The sequence below is a fragment of the Piliocolobus tephrosceles genome, chromosome 7 (assembly GCF_002776525.5).
Source record: "Piliocolobus tephrosceles isolate RC106 chromosome 7, ASM277652v3, whole genome shotgun sequence".
Classification (NCBI taxonomy): Eukaryota; Metazoa; Chordata; class Mammalia; order Primates; family Cercopithecidae; genus Piliocolobus; species Piliocolobus tephrosceles.
In genome coordinates this window covers 123,636,605-123,656,945 of record NC_045440.1, presented here as the reverse complement: position 1 = coordinate 123,656,945, position 20,341 = coordinate 123,636,605, and the positions used below count along the sequence as shown (strand labels likewise).

The following is a 20,341-nucleotide window of genomic DNA, read 5'->3' as shown; positions in this document are numbered from 1 at the left end:
AATATGACATTGAATGCATGCTGCAGCAGTGCCAATAATGCTTTTTTTGTGATATTCAGTTGAAACCGACAAGTTTGGACTTATATAGGAATATTCTGGGAAAAATAGACCCAATTTTGCCTCTCCCTCACCTTCCCAAATAAAATAGTTTGACTGTTGCAATTGCACAGAAAAGAGAGGAAATGGTCATTATGACTTTGGAGGAATTTGTTTTGTAAGGATTTTGCCTTGTTCATCTTTGTACCCCAACAACTTCCACAATGCCTGGTGCATAGTATGTAAGCTAAAACTTCTTGAATTAAGCATTCTATAAGCCACATTGTGAGTAGCAAATCTAGGACAGGGTCTCAAGATCTTTTTTTCATTGATAACTCTAAAAGATGTACTGTTAAATTTCAGGGTAAGAAATGTTCCTACAGAGCAAATTTAACTCAACTCCTAGGACCAATTTCATATTTTTCTTTACAAGTGAAGCACCGTATGGTTAAATTCATTTATTGCCCATTTAAATTCCAGGGGTGTGCTGGTATATGTGGTAAATATTTAACAGTCAGATTTCTGCCCTAATTTATAGTGTTTGCCAATTTCTGTAGAATAAATACCCCCACTGTAGCTTATTCCAGACTACCAATATGAGGTCACAGAATGCAGACTTGGGAAGAGATGTGCACAATTGGCTCTTGCAAACTGGCATGAGCGGGCTCCTGCACACCACTGAGCTATAACACCTAGCTCCTCCTGCACCACACACACATGCACACAAAATAGCAAGGTTCTAATTTACCAAAACAAAGTTTGAACATAATACATTTTTAATTTTTTCCTGGGATTTCTTTGTTCTTTCTTCTGTAAATGAAAAATGTAGCAATAATGGCTGTACACATCACTTACTTGAATAATAATAATACACCTCTCTTACATGTATGTTTCATGAATATTTTTACTTTTAATACTATGGGTTATTATGCTGTCTTAGAAATTCTTTAGAGCACTAACTTATTAAACAGCCATTTATGGGATACTTTTTAAGTGTCAAGCACTGGGATAGGCGATCAGGATGAAAAGGTGAAGAAGATACAACCTGAACCTCTGGGAATTCACTGCTCAGAGATGCTGTAGGAATAAGGAAAAGAAACAGGAGGGAACACCACAGTTTCCACAGCTTCTGCAGCTGTTCTTAGACTGTACTTGGCTACATACTAGTAGGAAACAAGTTCTGAATAAATGATCAGAAACATCCTCTGATGAAAAATTATATATATATATATATATATATATATATATGAAAACTTTTTAGGATCTTTCTCTAAGGGAGAGAAACTTAACCAATATACACAGAGGGGATATTCCTGTGGGCTTACCAGTAGTTCTCAACCCTGGAGAATGATTTTAAGATACAGATCTGGGTATGGTTTCAAAACACGTATTCCCAGGCCCCTTCCCCCTGGATAGTTCAATTTCACAGCAGTTGAAGTACTCTGAAATACGCAGTTTTTATGCCAGCACCCACTATAACTGGGTATGTAACTCCAGGGTAGAGATTACTCTCTTTTGATAGAAGAAACATCCATGGGAAGTTCACAAAAAGAAACATGCACCATCTTCTTGATAAATGCAGAAAGATAAATGCATTTTATTTGGACTAAAGACTCATCACAAATAAAATAAATATGTAAAACATAATAAAAGGGACCATTCATGATAACCAATTTCAAATGTCTTCAGAGCCCTATTAAGGAATTTGCTGTTATATTTTGGTTTGTATTTCAGTGTTGCTTGGGAATCAGGCATTTTTTCTGCTGAGAAAGTTTGTTGTTCTCTACTAAATAGAAGACCTTCCCGTTGCCAAAGAAAATGTTAACATTTTAATCAACAGCAAAGTTGCATCATCTAAATATTTTGTAGTTATTCCAAATGTATGCTATATATATACACACACACATACACACATGTATGTGTGTATATATGTATATATAAAAGCATATATATATATATATATATATGCTTTTTCACACAAGAAGGATACCTTATAAAGGGTTAGTTTCCAATAAGAACTACTACAAATCTTGAACTTTGTGTCTTCTTTACGTAGTTGCAGGATACTAATTCCTTGAAAATGATAAATTAGATTCTTCCTATACTGCCAGAAAAGAGATAGCTATGACCCTTAAGAGAAAGTCTTGACTTATTAAACAGTAACAAACATATACCTGGCCTTTGCATGCCACTTTATGCTTTTTGCTGCATTTTATACATGACACCTCACTTAGAAATCCTCACACCATGGGATACATGACAGCTAGCATCACTCCCATTTTAACTGTAAGGAAGCTGGGCTCAGATCACAGGGCTGCCTGTGGCAAGGGCCAGGACTAGAAAGTGCTCAGGTCTCCTGGCTTTCAGTGAAGTGCATTTCACATTACATATTGTTTTAAGCGGTTGAGGGTCTATGCCCTTAGTTGAAACAAGACTAAAAACAGCACATACCGATGGCAAACAGTTCTACACCAGACTCACGAAGGTTTCTAGATGGTGGAATAATGTCATCCTGGGATTTTCCATCTGTGATTAAAATGCCGATTTTGGATACTCCAGTCCTTGATCCTGCTTCTGGTTTGAAGCTATTTTCAAAAATGTAGTTCAAAGCAAGACCTTGTAGAAAACGAGGAAAAGTAAACACCAGCCATCTCTAATAAAAAGTCTTCTAATTCTCCAAAATACAACCACAAGATGGGTAACCTATTGAGCCACAGGAGTTTTTATTACATGTGAATCTTCATTTTTATAATAACCTTGTCTTTCACAGATTCGACAAGGAACTAAAATCCACTGGGATAAAGGTAATGAAAATAATTAAACACTGCATTCTTTCAGAAACTAGCATTTATAAAGAACACTGAATTCATGGCCAATGGATGATAATAGATATTGTGTACAAGCAGATCTGAACCTTTATAATTTAGGAGGAAGCAAGAATACTCACACAGTAGTGCGTTATCATTAGGTTTTCAATTTGTTCGTGATATTCTAAGGAACCAAAAAATCCCTCTCTTTGTTTTTTAGGAGTAGAAGGGACAGATCTAAAATCATTAATATACTCCTGCCTTTTGAGTATGACACTTTCCACCCAGAAAAAAAATAAGAAATGGTGCAATATTGATATAGGATTTGTGTTTAATAAATTGTTTGCTGCATAAAAATCAATAACAACATCTACATTGTTTCATCTGAGCATCTCTAATATGTACCTGTGGTAGGCAATACAAGTTGAATATCCACTACTAAATCCTTGAGACCAGAATAGTTTTGGATTTCAGGTATTTTTGGAATTTGGAATATTTGCATTATATTTTCTGGTTGAGCGTCCCAAATCTAAAAATTAAAAACCCAAAATGCTTCAATGAGCATTTTTTTAGCATCATGTTGGCACTCAAACATTTTGGATTTTCAGAGTTGGGATGCTCAGCTTGCAGCATGTCTCAAGGTTAAAATTCTTGCAAACCCTTTGTGATTGTGCCATGGAGGATTATAATGTAAATATTCTTATATTCATCATTCATCAAAAATACTGGGGAGCCAAAGATCCGTATTACTACTAACAGAGAGGATCTTGACTTCTCAGAAAATTGTATCATAATATCTTCATGATAACTATTGATTGCAGAATAAGGGCAAAGAAAATATCTTCTTTGAAAATAAGAAGAGATTTGTTTCTATTTAAATAACAGGGTGGAGGATGGCAGGAGGAAAAAAGCAGTGAAGAGAGTAGCTGACAAAAGTTAGACAGCTACTCCACTCTGTTGGTCTCAGGGCTTGCTTCATTTTCTCCTAACCCAACCAAGCCCTTCCTGGACCATTAGAGTCACAGAGTAAAAGGAATGAGATATCTGGCTTTAACTCAATGCTCAATTTGGGAAAACCATCATCAGAGGATCCTAAGTGCTAGTTTAATTAAAACATTATGATAACACAAAGTGGCAAAATGAGGTAATACAATTATTCTTCAAAAAGATATGTTGTTATAACATGGATTGAACAAAATATACCTGTTAGTGTATTTCCTCCTTTATATGGGAGGTTTCGGACAGCTTCAATCACCTCATCTTTTGTGCTAAATGCATTCAAGTGCCATTCTATTCTGGGGTCGCCACTATACTGTGCAAGACCTGGAAAAAAAGATTAGGAAACTCACCAGGAATAATGGGTTACTCAAAAATGTAGTGAGCTACTCAAGAAACTAGAATGACGGAAGGCCTCATCTTTGCAATATATATATATATTTGGCCTGGCTATAAATTTTCAGAAAGACTTGCTGAGTAAAATGAATTAAAGGAATCAAGTTAGACATATATGGGGTTTGAGGGAGTGTACATATTTTCTAGCCATTTATAAATGAGTACCCAATTAGGTACTTGGCATTTAAAAAAATCTGATCATGTTTGTAGACAAAAGGCCTAGATTTATTTGTTGTTGATTTATTCTCAAAGGAGTGATTTTTCTTAATGGCTATTTAAAAGTTAAACTAGGAGACTTTGTTTAACAAAGATTTATTATTTTTATTATTTGTAATATTGCTCAAAGATTTACAACTTTTTGCTTCTTATCTGGGCTAGAATTAATTTGGCAAAGATTATCATGTACTATAAAATGACTGCCAATTTTCTAGTTCAACATTTTCCTAGATTTAGTTATTTCTTTTAAATAAAAAGAAAACTGCTATGCAATAAATTCTTAAACCAGCTGTAACTTTTAAGTTTTATTTTTATTATTAACAGAGAAGATCTTGACTTTTCAGAAAATTAAAATATATTCAATAATTAATTGAATGACAGTGTCATTGCAAAAATTAGAAGGAATAAATATTTATTGATTGAAACATGTGCTTTGGAGATGATGAGTATCCTGCAATCCTGAAAGTCACTTTGTAAGGAATTTTTGAAATTTCTTAAAACACTTTCCAGCAGTTTTGCACTGACAGATGACTGCTACGGCTAATAATAGAAGTTATACCAATTCGTGTCTTCTCTGAGCCCACATCGAATGCCGTAACCAGGTTTTCCAAGAAAAGCCGAACCAATCTGAAGTTGAATCTTCCAATACTCCATGAACCATCGACCAGGATTACAATGTCAGCAATTGCTGGAGTTTGACAGACAAATTTCACTTCTGCAAAGCACAAACCAGAAAAGCGCATGTGTTATTACTGTCAGAGTAACTTCAAAAAGTGTCCATCTTAACGTCTTTTAGACAACTTAGTGCTAAGAATACAAAAATGTTCCCATAGGAGTAGCCATCTTTTTACAACTCTTCCCTTAAATGTATTTTACTAGAAAAAAAAAAAATTGTGGTAACGGTTGGCAGTAGAGCCAGTGCTCTGGAAATAGGAAAATACTGGGCAGGTTCACACCATCCTGGCAACTCAGCCTTCTGTGTATTTTAGAACGTAGTGTTTGTGCAAAAGCATCCAGCTCTGGGCTTTTGCCTGTTGATTCTTTCCAGGAAAGGTCTTAGCAACACCAGTGTGTGCCAGTCAGCCGAGATGGGAAGACAGCCAGGAGGCAAAAAGACGGCTCTCGTATCCTGATAAATTTATGCTAGAGGAAGTGATAGGAAAAGAGAAATACGGGCTTTCTGAATTCAAGGAAATGTTACAGCTGCATATTTAATCCAAGAAAGGTACAAAGACTTTTTCTAAAGAAGGAAGGGCTTTTGGAACAAGATAATTGGAAAAAGGCCAAAGAGTTTCCTCAAAGTCAAACGTTTTTTGCATATTATGTATGTGTGACAGTAAATTTTGTTTCTAAAGATCATGTAAATAACTGATTTTTTTAATGGCTCAATTAGGATTCAGGACAAAGATTCAGAAGAGGATGCCCAGTGGCCATGGTACCTATGTTTTACCAACAGAGAAGGCCCCACTCACAGCAATGCTGTGGAAATGCAGAAGGCATATGGCTAAGCCTCTACAAAAATGGAGGAGGCTGCCTGATCTAGGATAGATCTGTGCTTCTTTAGGGGAAATTCACCATTTCTATGCACACAGAGCCAAGACACAGGAATATTCTCCAAGTGTTTCACAAATCCTTAACAATATTGAGATGGTTTGGTTGTGTCCCCACCCAAATCTCATCTTGAATTGCAGCTCCCATAATTCCCACGTGTCATTGGAGGGACCCAGTGGGAGGTAATTAAATAATGGGGGCAGGTCTTCCCCATGTTGTTCTCAGAATAGTGAATGAGTCTCACAAGATCTGATGGTTTTATAAAAGGGAGATTCCCTCTGCACGTGCACTCTTGCCTGCCACCATGTAAGATGTGCCTTTGATTCTCCTTTGTCTTCTGCCGTGATTGTGGGGCCTCCCCAGCCATGTGGAACTGTGAGTCCACTAAACCTCTTTCCTTTTTAAATTACCCAGTCTTGAGTATGTCTTTATTAGCAGCGTGAGAACAGACTAATACTTTTAGTACCTACTGCAACATTGCTTCGTACTCTAGTCTGTGCTTCCAAAGAACTGCTTAACTTTGCTGAATTTTCATATTAGGACTAGAGATCATTAAGTGTGTGTGGCAGGCAGAGAGGTTTTGGGGGTGGGTTTCTTGTATCCTTTTTAACTTCTTGCTGGCTTAGAAAAATCTGTGTTTTTTTTTTAAACATACATAATAAAAACCAAAATACAGAGGTGTTCATAAACAGGTTGAATATGCCTTTACCTAAAAAAATATATATATATATAGTTGAACTACTATGGTTGGCATAGGCAGTTTAATATACGTGTCTCTGCAACTACCAGGCCACATTTTGCTTAAAGGATCTTGATTTTTTTCCAGATATAAATATTTATGGGATACCTAGATGCTTTTACCAGATGGGGAAAAAATGAATTTGCCAGTGAAATACTCCAATATTCATTATGGAAGCTAAACAGTACAACTCAACCCAAAGTTTATATGTTCACTTTCTGGCACCAGATTCCCTTTCTTAATCACCAAACGCAGAGCCATCAGCTGGTAACTTTGTATTTGGGAGTTAGCCCTACTGTACCACACTAAGAAAAAGGCTAAAATGGAATACCATAAAAAGTCACGGGATAAAAATTAATTTGTTTTTTGGACATAACCAGGGAAAACTGAAGTCTGGTTAAGCTTCAAGAACCCATTTTTCTCTGTTTTCATGGGGGAAACTTACTCTCAAATGGAGAGTACTTTTCTTTATTTTCCAAAACTACTGGGGATATTATTTTACTTACTTATAAATTAATTGGGAACCACATGGATAGGAGCTTAGAAAGGCAACCCTTTCTGCTTATTTAAAAGATATGTAATGAAATTGGTATTTTCTGGTTTAAAAAATAATTTCCAATAGACATGTTCTGTTTATTTAGCTCATTCAAGTCAGAAATGACTTGGAAACATAAATTCTGTATAGTTCCTAAGCAAGATATAGAACTAATTGACTATAAGTCAAAAGATTGATAACTTTAATAAGACTAAAAATTTTTAAGTTGGTCATCAAAAGACATCTTAAAGAAAATAAAAGCGTAAGTGTGGGCTATGGTCAAAGTCTTAGATTTTGGGGGTAAGATGAGCTTGGGTGCTTACAACACCATTAAAAATTACTAAGTAAGTAACTAATTAAAAGAAGAGGGAAATAATCCTATCTAGCATGCAGAAAGCATTATCTAGAAAAATAATTTGAATGTTTATGTCACATAATTTAAGCACCAAAAACCTTAAAAGCAAACTACAACTCAGCATATTTCACTTGAAATTAAGACTCATAGGAAGATACTTCTTTCAACAATTTCAAAAGTCAAAACCTATCATTGGTTTTGTATACAAAGTATGATTTTTGTTGAAGATTAGTTCGTACTCACTTGAGAACTGTAAAAACAATATTTTTTCTTGTGTCCTAAATCCTGGTTATCAGCTGTAAAACTTATATGAACACAATGAGCCCTAATGGCTATTTCCATCAAAATGTACACATGTGCAATGTTTGTCCCATCAACAGGTTTTCCTGTGCCAGGGGCAAACAGCTGTTCGTATACTTGGTACAAAGAGGTAATTTAAAAGCTGCTGTGTTCAAGCTCCATAATCATATATCTTAACCATAATTCCAGTGTTATGGTGAATCTTTTTAAAGAAATGCATTCAAATCATTGTCTTACTATAAACAGGAGCCCAGATTCCAAACTGAAGACAACATTACTCTCCACTGGCAAACACATTACCCATTTCACCATTCTTAGAGAGACACCAGTCAGGAAGAAAATATTAAGTACCATAAAATGTGTTAAAAATCAAGTGGTAGAAAAGAAAACCAGACACACCTGGGTGCCCAGGTAAATGTGTAAAACCCAGCAGCTAAATGTAGTTTAAATCTATAATACAAAGAAATGAGTGCATAAGCCTTTATTGCTAAGACAATATTCCAAATTAATTTGTAAAATAAAATCAATCCTTTTTGTCTGCAAGCCTGTATTTAAAATTAAAGCAAAGGGACAGAGGAAATGACCTCTTGAACCATATTTTAATTCAGCTCTTAACTTTACATGGGTCTTATCTAAAATGCAACTCTGAAAATACAGGTGGTGTTTTAAAAAATGCCTGAACAGCTGAACTTAAAGAAAAGCACTCAATATATGGCCTAGATTACAAAGATAATAACAGTTTGATGTCACAGATAGAACCGAAAGGAACAATTGCACAAGTCCAGGAGAAATGATCCCCTTTCTCTTCTATATTTTCTGGAGTTTTGTGATGAGAAGAGTTGGAAGAACTAGTGATTTCTTAACATTCCATATTTGGAAAGGACGTACATTATTATATTAAATATTAAGTCTGGGTGTGGTGGCTCATGCCTGTAATCCCAATACTTTGGGAGGCCAAGATGGGTGGATCACCTGAGGTCAGGAGTTCAAGACCAGCCTGGTTAACACGGTGAAACCCCGTCTCTACAAAAATATGAAAACTAGCCGGGCATGATGGTGGCTGCCTATAATTCCAGCTACTTGGGAGGCTGAGGCAGGAGAATCGCTTGAATCTGGGAGGTGGAGGTTGCAGTGAGCTGAGATTGCATCATTGCACTACAGCCTGGGTGCAGAACGAGACTCCATCTCAAAAAAACAAAAAAAGTTAAGTCTTCCACACTTATCTATTGATTTAGTCCTCACAACAACTCTATGGAAGAGGTACCATTATTATCATTCCCATTTGCAGTCAAAAAGTACGGCATACAAGGACTGTGTGATTTGCCCAGGGTGTCACACAGCTAAGAAGTGGCAAATCTGGGATTTGAAACCCAAGTAATATGTCTCCACAACCTATGTTTTTAACCACAGGACTATATACTGACTTCAGGAAGGCACTCTATGTTACGTAAATTTAGAAAGCAAGGGGGAAAAGCTTGTAACATAAAGCAGTGTCTCTGCCGGGCTTGCCCCTGCTATGTCCACAGCTAATCTGTGCTGTTTGCTAACATTTCCAATTATTTTTCTAGAACATTTTTCCCTACCAAATAAATGCACTTTCATATTGAAGTTGCCCGTGTGAAAAGCATCCTTCTTCCAATAATTTTACACCAATTTTATTGTGTTACTGACATCATGAGAAACTCCAAACCCATGTTTATTCATTTGATGTTATGCAACTAATTTCCTGGATGAAATTTACTTATTTATTGAAAATCTATTTAGTGTTTATTATGTACCAAGCACTATTCTGAGCAACCGGAAACACAACAAAGCCCCCAACTTCTTGCAGTTTAAATTATTTCATTTATTTATTTATTTTTGACTCTTAACACCACTCCGTGATTCAATTCTTAGTGAAAGGAAATAGATTATAACAAAGCAACATAGGCTCAGATGCAAAAAAGCGCTTTATAAAAGTAAACAAAATCATACAAAAGGTAACTCTATGTAGGGGCAAGGGGTAATGTTACTGTAATGGCAATAGTACGAAATTACCAGATTAAAAATCTTCCTTTTAAACCATGTTATTGTTTTTGTTCTAATGGCATTCAAATTAAACACCCAATTATGGTTTCTATAATGAAATATTTACAATGCATTTTTAGATAAAGGTATTTATCAACATAGTCAGTGAAGATAGAAAAGAGGGAGCTGACAGAAGATAACTTTTCTTGCCAGGTAAACTCCTATTCATCCTTCAAAACCCAGGTCACACTTTACCAACTTCATGAATCTTTTTCCACTCTCCTCAGATGGGACTCATTACCTGCCCCTCTTTAATGACTTTGGATTTGTACAGTGTTTGCTGTGCTCATCACACTGGAATATTATGATTGGCTTCCATTTCTATCTCCCTGACTAGACTGTGAACTCCTTGACTGGGGAGGGCTTTTGTAACTTGCCTTTTTAGCCACTTTATCTGGCTCATCTCTTGACATATAGTACATCGGTATAGCTAAAGTAAATTGAATTGTGTTGTTAAAAAATAATTCCTACGTTCACACAGTTCACACTTCCAGTAGGACACTAGAGAAATGAGCCATGATGGCTCAATTAAATGTGTTCTCTCCTCCTGCCCTGCCACACTGCCGCATTGGGAAAGTGGATTACAGTTATTTAGGAATCAGGGAGATTGAATCAAAGTGGCCTGCCTTCCTTGATGTTTTCCTAATGCTGGAGGCTAAGTTGAATGAAAGGAGAGTGTGTACTATTTTTATTCACCCTGTCTTAACCTCAGTGAGAAAACCTCACAATGATTTCACTACAACTGGTCTAGGATTCATTTAGGGGCTTTGAATTACTTTGTTCTATGCCACTAGCAAAATATCAGGCTCAGCCATTCATTACACAGGACATTTGAAGGAATAGTGTGGCCACAGAACGATTTTTCACTTAAGTCTCCTGTGAGGTTACATTCAAGTTTCCAAACCAAGAGCAAAAGAAAATCCCTAAGAATTTGGTACAGTAGAACTCTTGGAAGATCACTGTTAACATGTAGAGATTGGCTGCAGCCACACTACTGAAGGTATTTTTATAAAAAGAGTTAACATCATTTTACATCGCCAAAAACTCAACAAGAAACCTTCATTCTGAAAGGGTTTTTCAATACATTGACAAATTCTGACTTTTACAACATTCCCATGAGAAGCCATGTTGTCTCCATTTTTCAGAAAATTAAATTGAGGGCAGGGTGTGGTGGATCACGCCTGTAATCCTAGCACTTTGGGAGGCTGAGGTTGGTGGATCACCTGAGGTCAGGAGTTTGAGACCAGCCAGGTCAACATGGTAAAACCCCATCTCTACTAAAAATACAAAAAATTAGCTGGACATGGTGACAGGCACCAGTAACCCCAGCTACTCGGAAGGCTGAGGCAGGAAAACTGCTTGAACCCAGGAAGCAGAGGTTGCAGTGAGCCAAGATCACGCCATTGTACTATAGCCTGGGCAACAAGACCAAAGCTCCATCTCAAAAGAAAAAAGAAAAAAAAGAAAATGAAATTGAGGTTAAGAGAGAACAAGTGACTGACTTACTGGTTACTGGCAGAGCTAGGATTGGATAACAGGTACTTTTTTCTTCTTTTTCTCTTTTTAGAGACAGGGTCTTACTCTGTTACCTAGGCTGGAGTGCAGTGGCGCAATGCTAGCTCACTACAATCTCACATTGCTGGGCTCAAGTGATCCTGCCTCAGCCTCCTGAGTAGCTGGAACAATAGGCACACATCACATGCCCAGTTAATGTTTGTTTGTTTTTTTAATTTTTGTAGAGATGGGGTCTCACTATGTTGTCCTGGCTGGTCTCAAACTCCTGGGCTCAAGTGATCCTGCAACCTTGGCCTCCCAAAGCACTGGGATTACAGGTGTGAGCCACCACCACTGCACCCAGCCATGACAGGTCTTCTAAATGTTTGGTCCAATATGCATTTTCCAACATATCACACTATCACTACCATGGAAGTTGTCCTCACAGAATGCAACATAGATGGTTACTGCCATAGGAGATAACATCAGAAACCATCTATGTAGGGGATGTGCAGCAAGGGGCTCATTTCAGCTGTGTCTGGAATTTACATTAATCTGAGTGAGGTTAATACTCATTTAATCCAATCGTGGGTGGAAATGTACCTTTCAAAGCCTCCCTGACAGATGCCTGCCTTATCTAAAACAGTATTCCCATGACTCACTCCTTTTATCCCTGTTTTATTTTTCTTCCTAGAACTTCTGACTTTCTAGAAATATATTATACAGTGTGTGGTTAATTTCTTGTGCCAATTTGTCTAGGCCATGGGGTGCCCATACATTTGACCAAATGGATGTGTCTGTGAGAGTATTTCTGGCTCAGTTTTGTAGACTGAATAAAGCAGATTCCTCTCCCTAATGTGGATGGGCCTCTAAGGGATTGCAGACTGAAGAGAACAAAAATGCTGAGTAAGAGAGAAGCCTGCCTGATTGTCTTGAGCTCATACGTTGTCTTTTCATGCCTTGAGACTTGAATTAAAACATTGGCTCTTGGGTTTTGAGCCTGCCAGTGTTTGGATTAGAACTTATACTATCAGCTCTCCTGGTTCTCAGGCCATTGGATTTCAACTGAAACTACATGGTCACTCTCCTGGATCTCCAGCTTGATGACTGCAGATTTTGGGATTTCCCAGCCTCCATAATCACGTGAACCAACTCCTTATATTAAATCAATATCTCAAGCCAGGCACAGTGGCTTGTAATCCCAGCACTTTGGGAGGTGGAGGTGGGCAGGTTACTTGAGGCCAGGAGTTTGAGACCAGCCTGGCCAATATGGTGAAACTCTATCTCTACTAAAAATACAAAAATTAGCCAGGTGTGGTGATGCACATCTGTGATCCCAGCTACTCAGGAAGCTGAGGCACAAGGATCGCATGAATCTGGAAGGCAGAGGTTGCGGTGAGCCAAGATCACACCACTGCACTCCAGCCTAGGCGACAGAGCAAGACTCTGTCTAAAATAAATAAATAAATAAATCTCTCCAAACACACACACATCACAAACACATCTCACACATACACACACACTTTCCTTTGCTTCCTTTTTATATTAGTAATTATGAAAAGCCTACCATTTAGTGATAGCTTTCATCAGATGCTCTGCATACATCATTTTCATCTAAGTCCAGTATTAATCCTATAAGGTAGATGTTCTTTCCATTTCACAGAGAAAGAATGGTTAAGTAACTATATAGGTTAAATAACTTGTCCACCATCAATTTGAATCTGGGTTTGATTCAAATTCAAACGAAGAACTAACTCCAAAGTCTGAACCATTCAACTCCCATCACAGAAGAGAAGCATTTTGGAGAAATGAAGGGAGGGAAGGAAGAAAGAAGGAAGGAAGAAAGGAAGGAAAATGTGGACAAGCCTTGCAATTAAAGATAGCATGAAATCAAAGCCATACGCATTTGTCCTATATTCGACCTGGGATGAATAACACCACAACAACTTACAGGAACGTGAAGCCCAGTTGCTGTGCCACAGTCAAAACAACATTCCAGATGTCACTTAGAGCCCTATAGCTTAAGAGTAGCTAACAATCCTGTAAATACCACAGGCATCACATTTCTCCTCTGCTCTAAACTGGAAGGGGACTGGGAGAAGACATGACAGCTGTCTTCAAATATGTCAAGGGCTGTCACATAGAAGAGGGATTAGAAGGATTCTATATGCCCAGAAGGAGTGTGTAAAGTGACAGATTTCAACTCAATTAGACAGGATGTCCAAAGATGACTGTCTTGGGAAATATTAAAATCTCTGTTAAAGACAGCAGATGCAGGACAACCCTTGAAGAAATGGCTCAGGAGCCTCTACCATCCCGTGACTGGTAGAATTGCAGGACTCTCAAAGTGACCTAAATTTTAAGATCATTTCTTCCTTCCTCACCTACCAAATTAAGCCTAAATTGTTCATTGTACTTTCCAAAGCTCTCCACTTGACCCATCCATGTATATTTCCCAATTCCTCCCAATACAATTAGTCTTCTTTCTCCCAACAACATTCCCATCTCAGAAACTTTTGACTCTATTTTTATTCCCCCCTCTCCTGTAATGTACCCTCTCCAAACTCTTCCTACCCTACCACAATACAAGATATCTAAAACAGATTTTAATTCCTTTGAAAATATGTGATCCTTCTTGTATATTTTTATACAAAGTTTGCTTTAGGCCAGGCGTGGTGTCTCATGCCTGTAATCCCAGCGTTTTTGGAGGCTGAGTCAGGAGGATGGCCTGAGCTCAGGAGTTTGAGACCACCCTGGGCAATATGGTGAAACCCTGTCTCCACTAAAATACAAAAAATTAGCCAGGCATAGTGTCGCACACCTGTATTCCTAGCTACTCGGGAGGCTGAGGCATGAGAGTCACTTGAGCTCCAGAGGCGGAGATTGCAGTGAGCCGAGATCGCACCATTGCACTTTAGCTTGGGCTACAGAATGAGACTCCATGAAGAAGAAGAAGAAGAAAGAAGGAGGAAGGAGAGGAAGGAGAGGAAGGAGAAGGAGAAGGAGAAGGAGAAGGAGAAGGAGAAGGAGAAGGAGGGAGAAGGGGGAAGGGAGAAGAGAGAAGAGAGAAGAGAGAAGAGAGAAGAGAGAAGAGAGAAGAGAGAAGAAGAAGAAGAAGAAGAAGAAGAAGAAGAAGAAGAAGAAGAAGAAGAAGAAGAAGAAATTAAGTTTGCTTTAAAGTTTTATTGGTACAGTTGCCTAGTTGTTCCCTGATTTCCTGAAGTGAATATTGACCTAAGAAAAAAAAAGAAGAAGAAAAATTTTTTAAAAATTAAGTTTGCTTTAAAGTTTTATTGGTACAGTTACCTAGTTATTTCCTGATTTCCTGAAGTGAATATTGACCCAAGGGGGGAAAAAAAAAGAAGAAGAAGAAAAATAAAAAAAAATTAAGTTTGCTTTAAAGTTTTATTGGTACAGTTGCCTAGTTATTTCCTGATTTCCTGAAGTGAATATTGACCCAAGAAAAAGAAAAAAAAAAGAAGAAGAAGAAGAAAAATAAAAATAAAAAGTAAGTTGGCTTTAAAGTTTTATTGGTACAGTTGCCTAGTTATTTCCTGATTTCCTGAAGTGAATATTGACCCAAGAGAGGCTATTTTATCTGATCACTTCTATTTTAAAATGAAATTTGCTCAACTTCAGGAGCCAGTGTATTATATTCCCATTTATTTTCAGCTCTGTATATAATACTACATGATCTGGCTATATGTTTACTTTGGTCATTTAAGGTGATTTTCACAAAACTCAACTCAATTATCCCGCTTACTCCAATCCATTAACAATGAACTGATCCTGACATTTTGCAATTTCTGACACCATAACATCTGCTTAATTTGACAACAGTCATCCCTGCAGCTATAGAGACAAGATACTCAATAGAAAATTCTTAGACAAGGAGGAAGTTACAAGTCAGAGAAGCCCAAGCATTCCTATGGGAGACTCACTCTGCCAAAATCAATAGCAGTTCTCATAGCTGTAAGGTATCCAATAGTTTTAAAAATGATATGTTACAAGTTCTTTTAAGAATTAAGACATTTGAAAACTTATTTCAGACAGAGTTAAGAATTCTTACCACTGGAGAACAAGTTGAGAATAATAAACTTTGCTGGAGACCAGAGGAAAAGTGTCAAAATTCTTCAAAACTATCTCATCAAGGGCAGTGAGGGAGGAACTAGAGGAAAACTACAGGTCTAATGCTAGGATAATTTCATCCGATTGTTGTCAGGACTGCATAAGCATAACATTTTTTTGGTGGCCGGGGGGAGTGTCACTCTGTCTCCTAGGCTGGAGTGCAGTGGTGCGATCTCAGCTCACTGCAACCTCCGCCTCCCGGGTTCAAGCAATTCTCCTGCTCTAGCCTCCTGAGTAGCTAGGACTACAGGTGCATGCCACTGCGCCTGGCTAATTTTTGTTTTTGTTTTTGTTTTTTGTTTTTTGGTCATGTTTCAAAAAGAAAATGTTATGGAATGCTCAAAGAGCAGAAGTGAGGGGAGAAAGGGGCTAAAATTGCAGGAGAACCTTTCTGTAATACATGTGTTGCATTAAATCAATGTTTCTCAACCATTTTTAGTTATCACTCCCATAAGGAGCCTTTAGATATTTTTTCCTCATCACCTCCTCATGAAATTTTAAAACCACAGGTATACCATATAGCTGTTTATGTATGTATTGTATATTTATACTTAACACATAAAAGAATTAATATTTTCCCCTTTCACTCCCAAAATTAATTTTTGCCCATTCAAGGATATCACTCCCATTGAGACTGCACGTGTTACATCATTGTTTGTAAAACAAAATTGTTTTTTCCTGAAACCCAGAGCAACTTAAGGCACTATTTCAAAGATGATCTTAATGGTCAAATTATACTCCATATGGTTGAAACTTTATTAAAAATTCTTCAATTTTTTCATGATGTGGCAGAAACAAGTTCATCTTAATAGTGCACATTTCGGAGATAATCTAAAGAGAATTGTAAAACATTTTAAAGCTCCCCATAGTTGACTTAAACGTGTTTGCCCAATTCCATTATCAATACAGATATCTCAGTTAGGGCTAATACCATCCTTGCAGCTCCTGGTGTGGCCAGGCAGATTCTTTCATTTCCTTGTTCACCGCAACTGGATCAGAGATGGGCAAATGAATTAAGCTGGACCAATCAAAACTGTTCTTGAGATGTTTTCTGAAACTAACATTAAAAAGGCGTCATGGCCCACCGTGCAGTTGCTCATGCCTGTAATCCCAGCACTTTGGGAGGCTGAGTCAGGCGGATCACTTCAGGTCAGGAGTTCGAGATCAGCCTGGCCACATGGGGAAAACCTGTCTCTACTGAAAATTAAAAAATTAGCTGGGCATGGTGGGGCCCATCTGTAGTCTCAGATACTCAGGAGACTGCAGGAGGAGAATCTGTTGAACTCGGGAGGTGGAGGCTGCAGTGAGCAGAGATCGCGCCACTGCACACCAGCCCGGGAAACAGAGTGAGACTCTGCCTCAAAAAAAAAAAAAAAAAAGGCTTCCTACCACATGAGATTGGGGTTGCTCACTATTATGTAATTCAGGAACCTGGAACTCTGTGGGGGTCTTCATTGCCACTGTAGGAACCTACCTAGAAATAAAGCCATCCCCCATCCCAGAGGAAGGCAGAGCCAGGAGATGGAGAAGCAAGAGAGAGTAACTGATACTGGATTGAGACCCTAGGTCCAGCCATGCTTCAGTTACATGAGCCAGTACAACTCTTTTTGTACTTAAACTAGTTAGAGTGTGTTTCTACTGAAGCGAAGGATTCCTGACTAATATGCTGTCTAGAATTTTTCAGTAAAGGTAGATCATAAACTAAGGAGAAATGAAGTATAAAAAAAGAAGAGAAATGAATCGCACATAGACTCTGAGAAATAAAACAGTATTTCAATTAGCTCTAATGAGGACCAATAAATAAACGGTGGGAATTCCAAATTTTATAACATAAATTGGATTCTTACATTTAAGTGAAAATATTTAAAATCTGTTACAGACTAGTAGTATTCCCAGTGGAGAGGAATCATGTCTTATCTCCATTGTCATGGTTTCAACTAAGTCAATTAATACCACTTTTTAAAGACAGAGGTTTTGCCTAGGTTTTCTTCTAGGGTTTTTAGGGTTTTAGGTCTTACGTTTAAGTCTCTAATCCATCTTGAGTTAATTTTTGTATAAGATGTAAGGAAGGGGCCCAGTTTCAGTTTTCTGCATATGGTTAGCCAGTTTTCTCAACACCATTTATTAAATAGGGAATCCTTTCCCCATTGCTTGTTTTTGTCAGGTTTGTCAAAGCTTAGATGGTTGTAGATGTGAGGCGTTATTTATGAGGCCTTGGTTCTGTTCCATTGATCTATATATCTGTTTTTGTACCAGTACCAAGCTGTTTTGGTTACTGTAGACTTGTAGTATAGTTTGAAGTCAGGTAGTGTGATGCCTTCAGCTTTGATCGTTTTGCTTAGAATTGTCTTGGCTATACGGGCTCTTTTTTGGTTCCATGTGAAATTTAAAGTAGCTTTTTCTAATTCTGTGAAGAAAGTCAATGGTAGCCTGATGGGGATAGCACTGAATCTATAAATTACTTTGGGCAGTATCGCCATTTTCATGATATTGATTCTTCCTATACATGAGCATGGAATGTTTTTCCATTTGCTTGTGTTCTCTCTTATTTCCTTGAGCAGTGGTTTGTAGTTCTCCTTGAAGAGGTCCTTCATATCCCTTGTAAGTTGGATTCCTAAGTATTTTATTCTCTTTGTAGCAATTGTGAATGAGAGTTCACTCATGATTTGGCTCTCTGTTTGTCCATTATTGGTGTCTAGGAATGCTTGTGATTTTTGCACTTGATTTTGTATCCTGAGACTTTGTTGAATTGGTTATCAGCTTAAGGAGATTTGGGGCTGAGATGATGGGTTTTCTAAATATACAATCATGTCATCTGCAAATAGGGACATTGTGACTTCCTCCCTTCCTATTTGAATACCCTTTATTTCTTTCTCTTGCATGATTGCTCTGGCCAGAAATTCCAATACCATTTAGGACATAGGCATGGGCAAAGACTTCATGACTAAAACACCAAAAGCAATGGCAACAAAAGCCAAAATTGACAAGTGGGATCTAATTAAACTAAAGAGCTTTTCCACAGCAAAATAAACTATCATCAGAGTGAACAGGCAACCTACAGAATAGGAGAAAAATTTGCAATGCATCCATCTGACAAAGAGTTAATATCCAGAATTTACAAGAAACTTAAATAAATTTCCAAAAAAAAAAAATCAAAAAGTGGGAGAAGGATATAAACAGACACCTTTCAAAAGAATACATTTATGCAGCCAACAAATATGAAAAAAAAAAGGCTCATCATCATCGGTCATTAGAGAAACTCATATCAAAACCACAATGAGATATCATCTCATGCCATGTACAATGACAATCATTAAAAAGTCAGGAAACAACAGATGCTAGAGAGGATGTGGAGAAATAGCAACACTTTTATACTGTTGGTGAGAGTATAAATTAGTTCAACCATTGTGGAAGACAGTGTGGCAATTCTTTAAGAATCTAGAACTAGAAATACCATTTGACCCAGCAATCCCGTTACTGGGTATATACCCAAAGGATTACAAATCATTCCACTATAAAGACACATGCACACGTATGTTTATTCACAATAGGAAGGACTTGGAACCAACCCAAATTCCTATCAATGATAGACTGGATAAAGAAAATGTGGCACATATACACCATGGAACACTATGCAGCTGTAAAAAAGAATGAGTTCATATGCTTTGCAGGGAAATGGATGAAGCTGGAAACCCTCATTCTCAGCAAACTAACACAGGAACAGAAAACCAAATATCACATGTTCTCACTTATAAGTGGGAGCTGAACAATGAGAACACATGGACACAGGGAGGGGAATATCACACACTGGGGCCTGTCGGGGGATGGGAGGGCTGGGAAGGGAGAGCATTAGGAGAAATACCTAATGTAGATGACGAGTTGATGGGTGCAGCAAACCACCATGGCACGTGTATACCTATGTAACAAACCTGCACATTCTGTACATGTATCTCAGAACTTAAATTAAAAAAAAAAAAAAAAACAGAAGTTTTATTTAGTACTGCAGAGAACCGAAGAACAAATAACTGCACGCACAGTGAGATCTCAATCATTTAGAAATGGGTTCAACAAGTCCTTTTCTTCTTATGTGGCTCTTTTCTTCCTATTTCTTCCCCTTTGATCTTTGGAAATTTTAGTGTCCTACAGTTTTACCAGCACGATTATGGGTGTGACTATCTTTTTTGTTTATGCTCCTCAGAACTCTGTATGTTCATGTGGTCCCTTTTCTAATCTACCTATTTTCCTTGTCGTGGTTTTTCATCTCTTCTTTCAAATATTTCTGACATTAGTAATCATATTGTTATTTATTATATAGCCTTTTTTCTTCTTCTTCTTCTTCTTCTTTTTTTTTTCTGAGACAAAGTCTCGCTCTGTCACCCAGACTGGAGTGCAGTGGCGCGATCTCAGCACACTGCAACTTCCACCCCCCAGGTTCAAGTGATTCTCCTGCCTCAGCCTCCAGAGTAGCTAGGATCACAGATGTGCACCACCACTCCGGGCTAATTTTTATATTTCTAGCAGAGGTGAGGTTTCGCCATGTTGGCCAGGCTGGTCTTGAACTCGAGACCTCAAGTGATCCAACCTCCTCAGCCTCCCAAAGTGCTGGGATTACAGGCATGAGTTACTGAACCAGGCCCTTATTATATAGTCTTTATGCAATGATTCCATAATTAAAGTTCATAGATTTCTGAGGCCACTACTTTTGTGTCTTCTGACTCTTA

General features: G+C 37.8%; 1 protein-coding gene across 1 annotated transcript in view; it reads right to left on the bottom strand.

Annotated features, from left to right (window-relative positions):
- Positions 1-20,341, bottom strand: part of COL14A1 (collagen type XIV alpha 1 chain) — a 250,092-nt gene that overhangs the window by 178,824 nt on the left and 50,927 nt on the right. The window contains exons 6-8 of the mRNA XM_023223077.1: positions 5,011-5,166; positions 4,047-4,166; positions 2,488-2,652 (exon numbers count right to left, since the gene is read on the bottom strand). Of these exons, the coding sequence (XP_023078845.1) occupies positions 2,488-2,652; positions 4,047-4,166; positions 5,011-5,166 (441 nt within the window). The remainder of the gene's footprint in view (positions 1-2,487; positions 2,653-4,046; positions 4,167-5,010; positions 5,167-20,341) is intronic.